The sequence below is a fragment of the Carlito syrichta genome, unplaced genomic scaffold, assembly GCF_000164805.1.
Source record: "Carlito syrichta isolate Samal-C Ts95f unplaced genomic scaffold, Tarsius_syrichta-2.0.1 Scaffold103403, whole genome shotgun sequence".
Classification (NCBI taxonomy): Eukaryota; Metazoa; Chordata; class Mammalia; order Primates; family Tarsiidae; genus Carlito; species Carlito syrichta.
In genome coordinates, this window is record NW_007047499.1 from 63,642 (window position 1) to 75,506 (window position 11,865).

The following is an 11,865-nucleotide window of genomic DNA, read 5'->3' on the forward strand; positions in this document are numbered from 1 at the left end:
GCACGCGCTACCACACCCAGCTAATTTTTTTGATTTATTGTAGAGATGAGGTCTCATCAAGTTGCCCAGGTGGGTCTCAAACCCACGGGCTCAGGCAATCCATTCACCTCAGCTTCCCAAGGCATGGGATTACAGGCTGAGCCACCGAGCCCGGCATCCCTCTTTTATTGATGAGGGATTGGAGGTGTTGGGAAATTGGTAACTATCAAGCTCAAATTCACATCCTGAAAGTCTGACACCAGAGTTTTTTTCTTAGTTTCCACAGAATGTACCTTTCAATTATTTTACATACTTGCTTGCCTTACTTGATTATGCAATTCTTTCTTCATAAATTATTATGAACCAAAACTATCATAACTAATGAGGTTATAGTGGGCCATTATTTATTAAACCTATTGCCTACTATTACCTTCTGTCTAATTTTTGGTAATTATAAATTATTTTTTGTTGAATCTCCTTGTGAATACATGCTGTGTGCTTCTCTAGCTGTTTCTTAAGGATATATTTCTAGAAGTGGAATTTTCGGTAAGAATTTTCCCCAAGTGCAAGACCCTGTGATAGTAGTACTTGGGGGGGTAATACTATGACACAGTGACTAGACGATATAGTTGTTACCTTGAAGACAGAGAAGACAAAATATACATAGGAATACGTGTAAGGCAGCCAGTAATAATGACCAGTAGGTAATCCAGGTGACCCACCTTAGGATCTCATAAGAAGGTAATTATAAGCTGTACCGTGGGGCCATGGCCATTTATATAGATGCAAATGGAATTTATTCTGTAAGGTTTATGCCTTGTAGTTTTTATTCTATGAATGTTAGTCGCAAAGCAAGACTAATGGGATCAGGTGATTCAACAGGTTTCTGGAGGGTATGATGTCTAAGGCATGTTATTTGCAAAATAAACTCATCTGGTAAGACATGAAGGGAAGCAGAATCAAGACCGTATCAATATATCTATGGCATTACTTGGGGAATTTCAGACATTGTTTCTAGGCAGGACATGGGCTTATGTAGAAATCATGGAATTAATATAATGCATGGCCTGATTACAACAATTATGCAGACTACCTAAACATAAAGAACATTGTGGCCACAATAAAAAGATAACTGTTATTAATATACAGACATATATTTCTAAACTTTTTTATCGATTGATATCTGATTGTCTTTCTATACTGGTATATGCATGTATTTTATAAATGTAATCATACTGTGCATTTCATAACCTATTTTTTCTATTGGCAGATCTTGATTATTTCCCTACATTAGCATTTACTAACTTCATAGTGTTCCATGTCATGCATCAGATACATGCATTAAGAAGTCAGCTTTGGCTCCTGAGCAATTCTTTATACATCTTGTCTTAGCGCCCATGTCTTGCCCAACTTCCTTCAGTTCTGAGCCCATGAAGACCTTCCAGCTTGGACCATGCAGTTCCTTTTTAGTCTTTAGAAGTGGGAGTGGAAGGAGGAGGATTTGACCTGGGCAGGACCAAATAGTTCAATCCCACATCAAGATTAGTATCCCTAGAAACAGGAGCGGCCTGAAATCATCCTGCTGAAGAACTTTAGGGACTGGGCAAGAGTTTAGAATCGATAAATGGCATGTGGGGTGTGGAGTAGAAGCAGGAAGAGAGAAGATGAAATCTTTTATTAGCTTAAGTCAGGATGGATCACTTAGGCATACCTGGTTTAATGTTTCTTTTTCCTTCCCCAGTTCTGGCTTTTCTGGATTCTGTGCTTCACCAATAGAGCAATCCCATGGAGCATTAATTAGTTCTTGCAGTTCTAAAATGACGACTGATGTAAGTTTCCTCATTATGAAATACTGTGATTTTAGGTCACACAAATCTTTTTCTTAATTTTTCTAAACCTTTCTTTGTGACAGAACTCCATCCCTGAGTCTGCTTCTCAGTTCTTCCTATTCTATTGATAGTGCAAATAGTCCAGTGTTTCCCCTGTGTGCCTTTTCCCTTTCCATTCAGTGTCATAATCGCTGAACATATTATTCAACATCATCTGTGTGCCCAGTCTTCTGGCAAGAGTAATGGTAGAGCATTGGAATCTTTTGAGGGAAATGATTAAGCTTCTGTCAACGAGTCATTCAAAGAATATAGCTAACAATTAGCACACTTTTATTTGTATACAAGGAAAACCCGTAGTGGACTGATTTCATCTGTTAAAGGCACTAACAGGATTCATACAAAGGAGGAAAGGGAAGGGAATGGGAGATGCAGAAATTTTGAGAACAATTGTTTTCTTTTTTGAGTTGGGGTCCCACTCTGTCACCCAAGCTGGAGTGCAGTGGCACCGATCACGGCTCACTATAGCCTTGACCTCCTAGACTCAGGTGACCCTTCCACCTTAGCCTCCCAAGTAGCTGGGACTACAGGTATGTTCCACCATGCCCAGCTAATTTTTTGTACAGATGGGATCTATATTGCCTAGGCTGATCTCGAACTCCTGGGCTCAAGCAATCTACCTGCCTTGGCCTCCCAAAGAGCTGGGATTACAGGTGTGAGCTACTGTGCCTGGCCAACAGTTTTCATTTTTAAAGGTAAGATGCTGATTAGAGAGGCAACTAGCAAAGAAGTCAGTCAAGATAACTTAGATAACTGGATGGTTACCCAAAAGAGCAGTTTCAGTTTTTTGTTTTTGTTTTTTTTTTTGAGTTGGAGTCTTACTCTGTCGCCCAGACTGGAGTGCAGTGGCTGCTCCCGGCCACTGCAGCCTCGACCTGCTGGGCTCCGGCGATCCTTCTGCCTCAGCCTTCCAAGTAGCTGGAACTACAGGCGTGCGCTACCATGCCCAGCTGATTTTTCGATTTATTGTAGAGATGAGGTCTTGTCAAGTTGCCCAAGCGGGTCTCGAACCCGCGGGTTCAGGCAATCCACTCACCTCGGCCTCCCAAAGTGCTGGGATTACAGGCTGAGCCACCGAGCCCGGCCCAGTTTCAGTTTTTTATACATTTTTGAGAAGAGCTTTGGTGTTTAACTGTGGCCTATCCATGACAGACTATCTTAGGTAGTACCTTTGTTATCCCTGCTATCTTTGTTCACCCAGGTCTGTACCATTTATCTCTTACTCAAATTTCTTATTCTATGCCAAGTCTGTAGTGTGATGAGTTAGTGTTGAGGGTCTTATTGGACCACATGGGAAACTTGGAACTTCTCCACGGACCTGAGTTTTCAAGAGATAAGATGGAATTTGGGATTGCTTGGTCTCAGCCTCAGTTTATGTGAGGTTGCATACTTTGGGAGCTTTTCAGATCAGAGGGGAATGAGTGGTTCTTTCCAGGAAGTCCCTAAGAGATGAACAGCAGTGGTCTTTGGAATCACGCATGATCTATACAACCAACGGACTTTGAAGTCCCTTTTTTTTGTTGTCCAGGAGATGGAGCTCTTGGGTGACATCTGTGTCATATGCAACATTCTATACTGTTTTCCTCTAACTCAGGAACAAGGAAAATATTAAGCAAGGATTGGTTGATGGTAACAGGTGAGAAGAAGATGCAGATGCCTAAGGTCTAGATGATAATAAATTACCAGAATTAAGAAAAACTTAAGAAGTTTTGTTCAACCTAAATATGAGTGATTAATCTCATATATTCAGAGGACAAGATGAATTGCAGCTAATAAAAAATATTTTGTTTATTCATTATAATAAGAAAAATCTAACACAACAATGTGCTTGAGGCTTGGCAGTAATCCCTAATTTAATGGAAATCATTTTTACAAAATAGAGATTTTATAGTACATTTGGAAAAAAGTTTTCATATTCTTAAAGAGAAAAGGTGGTTAGCAATTCACATTTGCAAAGAATTTTTGTGTGGGAGGCACATAGTAGATTGTAAATATACATGTACACTTATACACACACTTGCTTTTTATTTGATAGAGAAGAAACTAAGATTATTTTATATATTACCAGACAAATCTGCATAGCTGAGTTATCTTATGGTATCCAGGAAGTGTTTTTTCTGCTATAACAGGATTCTTCTAGAACATGTAGACATTCTGCTTTAGTTGTACTGGCTTTCTTGCTTTTTCCTACCCTTAGAGGCTTCCAGCCTACTTGCTTGTATTTTTACCTTCTTTGTGGTTTATTCTTCATTTTTTCCTCTCGGAATTTTTTTTTTTAAATTTCGCAAGTAATACATGGGTTTTTGGTTTTAGGGGTTGGTGACATTCAGGGATGTGGCCATCGACTTCTCTCAGGAGGAGTGGGAATGCCTGGACCCTGCTCAGAGGGACTTGTACGTGGATGTGATGTTGGAGAACTATAGTAACTTGGTGTCACTGGGTAAGGTCATCTGCCTGAAATAACTTAGAATCTCCTCTTTGCAATGTCAGCTTTCTCCACTGGAAATTACAGGGCTATCTTTTTTTTTTTTTGGAGTTGGAGTTGGAGTCTCACTCCGTTGCCCAGCTGGAGTGCAGTCGCACACTCATGGCTACTCCAGCATCAACCTGCTGGGTTCCAGTGATCCTTCTGCCTCAGCCTTCCATGTAGCCGGAACTACAGGAGCATGCTACCATGCCTGGCTTATTTATTTATTGTAGAGACAAGGTCTTGCCAAGTTGCCCAGGCTGGTCTCGAACCCTCAGACTCAGGCAATCCACTTGCCTTGGCCTCCCAAAGTGCCTGAATTATAGGCTGAGCCAGGGAGCCTGGCCTTTTTTTTTTTTTTTTTGAGTCAGAGTCTCACTCTGTCGCCTAAACTGGAGTGCAGTGGCACGATCACAGCTCACTGTAGCCTCCACTGCCTGGGCTCAGGCGATCCTTTTGCCTCAGCCTCCCGAGTAACTGAGACTACTGGCACACACTCCTATGCCTAACTAATTTTTTTATTTTTTAGAGATGAGGTTTTGCTATGTTGCTTAGGCTGATCTCTAACTACTGGGCTCAAGCAATTCTCCTGCCTCAGCCTCCCAAAGTGGTAGAATTACAGGTGTGAGCCACCGTCCCCAGACTATAGGACTTCCTTTGAAGAAACCAGATGAATTTCTTCTCTCTGTTCCCAGAGGTAGGTTTTTATATTAGTTAGGTTAGAAATGGGTTCATTAAGCACTTTCCCTATCCCTCAGTGAGCTCTATGTCTTCCTTGGGCCCTTCCGGCCATTGCCTCTCTTCTTTAGTGACCAAGGGACTGGATTTGCATTACAGGGCATTTATTTCATAATGATTGACAAATAAACCAGGTTTCACATAGTGTTAGGCTTCAGATTTTCTATAGATGTATGTCCTTACTATTCAAAGTGTAGTTATTTTGTTTGAGGAACCATAAGAAGGCCAGAGCAGAGTTAGTGAAGGAGAGAATATCAAGAAATTAGTGAGGGGGGATAGGCAGGAGTCTGATGACAGTTTTGCTGGTTTTGGGGAGAGGTCTGGATTTTTTTCTCAGTGATTAGAAGCCATGATTTGGTTTATGTGTTGTGTTTTTTTATTTAAGTTTTAACTTTTTGTTGTGAAGTATTACACAAATTGTTAACATCAGTATCTTCTGGGTTGGTTAGAAATGCAGCATGTCAGGTTTTACTCAACAGAATCTGCATTTGCATTGGATTCCCCAATGATCCTTGGGCATATAAAAGTGGGAAGCCATAGCTGGGCACAGTGGCTCACACCTGTAATCCTAACACTTGAGGAGGTGGAGGTGAAAGGATTGCCTGAGTTCAGGGGTTCGAGATCAGCCTGAGCAACATGGCGAGACCTTGTCTCTACAAAAATTTTAAAACAACTAACCAGGTGTGGTGGCACATACCTGTAGTTACAGCCACTTGGAAGGCTGAGGTGGAAGGATTGCCTGAGCCCAGCAGGTTGAGGCTGCAGTGGCCATGAGTGTGCCACTGCACTCCAGCCTGGGCGACAGACTCTGATTAAAAAGAAAAAGTGGGAAGCATTGTTCTTTGTTATTTTTCTGACCCATATGGAGGGAGAACAGCTAGAAATAGAGTTCTGAAATACTCTGACTTTCAAAAGAGTCTCTATACCTTATATAGGACTATATTAAATAAATTGAATTAAATTAACACTAAAATGAACACATTACTTATAACATATTTGAAGCTGAAAGTTACAGACTGTGAAATTGGTATTTAACATTGAGTGAAATCCTAAAAATGTCTCATGAAAATTCTTGTTTTCCTCTTAGCAAAATAATAACTGGAACAATAATAATATTAATAGTTAGCACTGTGCTTGCTATATACCAGGCTCTGTTCTAAGGAGTGCAAATACATTAACTTATTTAATCTTTATAACATCCTCAGAAGGTAGGTGCCATTTTATAGATGAGAATATGGAGGCATATATAATTTCAATGGTTTCCCAAGGTCACCTACCTGGTGGGAGGTGGTAGCAGGGATTGAACTTAAGATGTCTGGCTCCAGGGTGTGTTTTTCAACTACTTTTTCTATTTGCTCTAAAGAAATGGAGCTTGAATGAGTCTAAAACAAGATCATTTTCCTACCTAGGTGATCTCATGTTTTTTCTCTGAAGTCTTTATCAATATTATTTTGACCTTTTCTTTATTGTAAAATTAACTAAATGTTTTGAGCTTATAATTTTAAAAAAGTCTATGACATTTAGCATTTCTTTCCTTGCAAGCAGACACTCTATTTCTAAACCAGGTGTGATGATATTATTGGAATAGGAAAGAGCCCTGGATGGCTGTGAGGGAAAGCACATCAAGTTGGAACCCAGAAAAGGGAAGGCAAGGCAAAGGCAGGATGGCCATCATTATAGGGAACAGCCTCACAGGTCAAAGAGGAAGAGGAGGAAAAACATCTGGGGTGGTGTTTGGAAGGCCCCCTAAGAAGGACCAAGACCTGTGGTATGAAGCCCCAAGACCTGGGAGGAGGTAAAGATCTCAATTTGAGCTACCAAAGGAACTTCATCTTGATCCTATTTACCACTCTCCTTGTTTTCTCATATCTTCCTCCCATTGAGATGAGGAGGGTGTTCTTTTTTGTTTCCAGTGCAACCATTTTACCTACATGTGGATTCAGCTATTTGCTAGCTCTTGTGTGTGTGTGTGTGTGTGTGTGTACGTGCGTGTGTGTGGTGTGTGTATGAATATATGCATACATTCTATAAATATTGCATTGAGTGTCTACTCTTAGCTAGACACTGTGCTTGGCACTATCGATACACTCATGAACAAGACTGACAACTTGCCCATTTTCATGCAGTTTACTTTGTTGTAAGGGAGATACATAAAACAAGTTAAAAAAACCCAAATAATATGTAATAAATCATGTTTTTCAGGAAAGGTTAAACAGCATAAAGGTATAGAAAAGGTGGGGACTGACAGAGCTAATGGAATCAGGGCCAGGTGAGCAGTCTGGTAATCACTAGTTTGTGATCTTGCTGTGGAATAGGGCATGGCTCAAAGCATGAGTTACCTGTAGAATCCATTACAGAAATACAGACACTAAAACCCACAGTCAGTGACTTATGACTACATTTAAGGTGTAGAAAGTGACGCAACGATTTCCTAATGAATCAACCATGTGGGGCTATGTGATCTGGTATGTACAAAAGCCAGTTAGAAGGTGGTGATCGTTTCTTCTCTCATAACAAATCACATTCAAGTAACCAAATGGACAGTATATCAAAGTTGAAAGTTCAGACAACAAACTCTGGAGTTAAATTCAAGTTTTTCAGTAGCCTTTTGACTAGCAATAAAGAGAACAAGCTGTAGCTACAGAAAACTTAGAAAGACTGGGTTAGACAAACAAAATCAGCCAAAGTTCATTATAGGAAGAACTTTATTGCCATTAAGAGACATACCTAGCAGGGGACATTGGAAGACCACACCTGGGCACATAAGGGCTTTACTGATGGAAGCTAACATTTTGGTTTAAGGGACTACCAGCTTGAACGTGAGGGACTTGCTAAAGCAGTCTCTGAAACTGTCCAGTAACTATCCAATCAGGGCAATAAGATCACCAAGAGCTGAAAAAACAAAGCTGAGTTTGTTGTTAAACAGGAGAGTCTTAATGCTCAGGAGTGAGTTCAGTAAGTCTCCTAATCTAGTTTACTTCCAGGTGGTATTATTTTCAATTTATCTTTCATTTCTACTATCGAGTTTTTATTTTTCAGGTGAAATAAGTAAAATGTGTGGTTTTCTTGTTTTCTTTCAGATTTGGAGTCAACATATGAGACTAAAAATATATTTTCAGAAAAGGATATTTTTGAAATAAATTTTCCCCCATGGGAGATAAAGGAAAAAAGTAAAACCCTTGGCCTTGAGCCATCTGTTTTCAGAAATAATTCGAAATGCAAAAGCAAGTTCAAGGGACTACAAAGACATCAAAGCTTCAGTCAAATGATAGTCAGCTATGATAAAATGCTCACTTACAGAAAAAGTAAATCTCTTACTTCTCATCAAAGAATTCATAATAGAGAGAAAACTTATGTTTGTAAGGAATGTGGGAAGGCTTGTAGTCATGGCTCAAAACTTGCTCAACATGAGAGAACTCATACAGCTAAGAAACACTTTGAATGTAAAGAATGTGGGAAGAACTACTTCAGTGCCTATCAACTCACTGTGCATCAGAGATTTCACAATGGTGAGAAACCCTATGAATGTAAGGAATGTGGGAAGACCTTTAGTTGGGGATCAAGCCTTGTTAAACATGAGAGAATCCATACTGGTGAGAAACCTTATGAATGCAAAGAATGTGGGAAAACCTTCAGTCATCACTATCACCTTACTCAACATCAAAAAACTCACATTGGTGTGAAATCTTATGAGTGTAAGGAATGTGGAAAGGCCTTTTTTGGGGGCTCAAGCCTTGCTAAACATGAGATAATTCATACAGGTGAGAAACCTTATAAATGTAAAGAATGTGGGAAGAACTACTTCAGTGCCTATCAACTCACTGTGCATCAGAGATTTCACACTGGTGAGAAACCCTATGAATGTAAGGAATGTGGGAAGATCTTTAGTTGGGGATCAAGCCTTGTTAAACATGAGAGAATCCATACTGGTGAGAAACCTTATGAATGCAAAGAATGTGGGAAGACCTTCAGTCGTGGCTACCACCTTACTCAACATCAAAAAATTCACATTGGTGTGAAATCTTATGAGTGTAAGAAATGTGGAAAGGCCTTTTTTTGGGGTTCAAGCCTTGCTAAACATGAGATAATTCATACAGGCGAGAAACCTTATAAATGTAAAGAATGTGAGAAGGCCTTCAGTCGTGGTTATCAACTTACTCAGCATCAAAAATCCATACTGGTAAGAAACCTTATGAATGTAAAGTATGTGGAAAGGCTTTTTGTTGGGGCTATCAGCTTACTCGGCATCAACTATTTCATACTGGTGAGAATCCCTATGAATGTAAGGAATGTGGGAAGACCTTTAATTGTGGATCAAGTCTTATTCAACATGGGAGAATCCATACAGGTGAGAAACCGTATGAATGCGAAGAATGCGGAAAGGCCTTTAGTCGTGGCTATCACCTTACTCAACATCAGAAAATTCATACTGGTGAGAAACCTTTTGAATGTAAGGAATGTGGGAAGGCCTTTAGTTGGAGTTCAAGCCTTGTTAAACATGAGAGAGTCCATACTGGTGAGAAGTTGTATGAATGTAAAGAGTGTGAGAAGGCCTTTTGTAGTGGGTATCAACTTACTCGACATCAGAAAATCCACACTGGTGAGAAACCTTTTAAATGTAAGAAATGTGGGAAGGCCTTTAGTTGGGGTTCGAGCCTAGTTAAACATGAGAGAGTCCATACAGGTGAGAAACCTTATGAATGCAAAGAATGTGGAAAAACCTTTAGTCGTGGCTATCACCTTACTCAACATCAGAAAATCCACACTGGTGAGAAACCTTTTAAATGTGAGAAATGTGGGAAGGCCTTTAGTTGGGGTTCAAGCCTAGTTAAGCATGAGAAAGTCCATACTGGTGAGAAATCCTTTGAATGTAAAGAATGTGGGAAGGCCTTTTGTAGTGGCTATCAAATATGTGTTCATCAGAGACTTCATACTGGTGAGAAACTTTATCAATGTAAGGAATTTGGGAAGACCTTTACACATATTGTTCAACATGAGAGAACTCATAGTAATGATAAACTCTATGAATATAAAGAGTGTGGGGAAGCCTTTATATGGACAACTTAAATGAGAAAATTGATGCTGGTGAAAACTTATGATTGAAAGATATGAAAGAACACTTTTCTGTGTGTACATATTACTTACTCAACTAGGAGAACTCTTGAGAAACCCTGTGAATGTAAGGAATGTGCAAAACCCATTCATCCCTGTATGTGGACAGTTTACTTGATATCAAATTCATGCTAGTGAGAAATATTTTGAATATAAGAAATATGAAAAGGCCTTTCGACTTCTGTACAATCTTATTAAATAGTAATTTATACTTATGTAAAGCCATACAAATGTAAGGAATGTGTGAAGATCTTTATTTGTGGCACAGAGTCTGATCAACATTAGAGAATGTTTACTCATTAGAAATACATCAAATGGAAGAAATGTGGGAAGGACCTAAACTTAATTCAATTATTGCTGCACATCAGAGAATTCATACCACTGTGTAATTCTTTGAGGGTAAGGAATTTGAGAAGGCTTGTAGACATGGTAAACGTCTTAGAATAAATTAGATAATTCATCCAAATGAGAAATCCTTTGAATTGGAATTATAGGAAAGCCTTTAGACAAATGCTATTTAAACTCTCTTCCAGAGACTAGTGCTGGTCCACAAAATTGTCATATGTTCATCATGATATAAATACAGAAAAGAAAAGTAAATGTTTGGAAACTTTTGTAGCAACTTGATATTGTCATAGCATTTTCATTGTATCTTATGAAATTATTAGTCCATAAATGATTGGAAATTAAAAAACAGAGTTTGTCCTTCCCCAGAAATAATTTTAGAGGCAACATTCACACTTTTAAAGACATGAGACAGGTCTCAACATGATTTAATTCAAATAAGAAAACCTTCATTTTTTTGCCTCTGATTAGAATAGCAGACTACTCATACTGTAGGAAGTCTTGGCAAATGAGAGATTCATGATTTTCTAATGGCCATAAAAGTATGTGAGAATTTATAGCAGATATGTTAAATATACAGAAACCCTCCAACACTATCCAATCTTTGTTAAACGTCAGCAAATTCATCCTCGAGACTAACTTTGTTAATGTAACAAATATGCCACGCTCAGTGGCTCAGTCTGTAATCCCAGCCCTTTGGGAGGCTGAGGCAAGTGGATTGCCTGAGCCCATGGATTTGAGACCAGCCTGGGCAACTTGGTGAGACCTCGTCTCCACAATAAATCAAAACAATTAGCTGGGCCTGGTAGTGCACGCCTGTAATTCCACCTACTTGGAAGTCTGAGGCAGAAGGATTGCCGGAGCCCAGCAGGTTGATGCTGGGGTGGCTGTGAGTGTGCCACTGCACTCTAGCCTAGGCGATGGAGAGAGACTCCAACTCAAAAAACAAACAAACTGACAAATATAGGAAAACTTATCTGTGGCACAAACCGTACTGTCATCACCATTTCACCTTATACCTGTGGGATGTTGGGCAAAATGCTTATCCCCTCTGGACAGCATGTTTAAAATGCTGATCATGGTAACTAATGCTGTTGTAGAGAATGGACGGATTTAGTATGCATCAGATCTTTGGAAGAGTATCTGGTATGTAACCTATGCTCAATATATTAGCTATTGTCTATATTGTTTTCAGTAGCATTACTACTGGTGAATTCTTAGAAGAGGAACAACCGTCTGGTGTAATGAATTTAGAAAGCTTCCCATAACCATTCATTCATTTGTATTTCAGATAGTTCATCTAGGATAAGATCTAGTAAAATGTAAGTCATCTGAAAG

At 39.4% G+C, this 11,865-nt stretch overlaps 1 protein-coding gene across 1 annotated transcript in view; it reads left to right on the plus strand.

The window, feature by feature from the left end:
- LOC103267977 (zinc finger protein 283) overlaps positions 1 to 11,084 on the plus strand; it is a 16,050-nt gene extending 4,966 nt beyond the window's left edge. Inside the window, 6 exon segments of the mRNA XM_008065539.2 lie at positions 1,721 to 1,808; positions 4,179 to 4,305; positions 8,151 to 8,645; positions 8,982 to 9,239; positions 9,242 to 10,132; positions 10,135 to 11,084. Of these exon segments, the coding sequence (XP_008063730.1) occupies positions 1,721 to 1,808; positions 4,179 to 4,305; positions 8,151 to 8,645; positions 8,982 to 9,239; positions 9,242 to 10,132; positions 10,135 to 10,169 (1,894 nt within the window). The 3' untranslated portion in view covers positions 10,170 to 11,084.
- Positions 11,085 to 11,865: the final 781 nt, after the last annotated feature.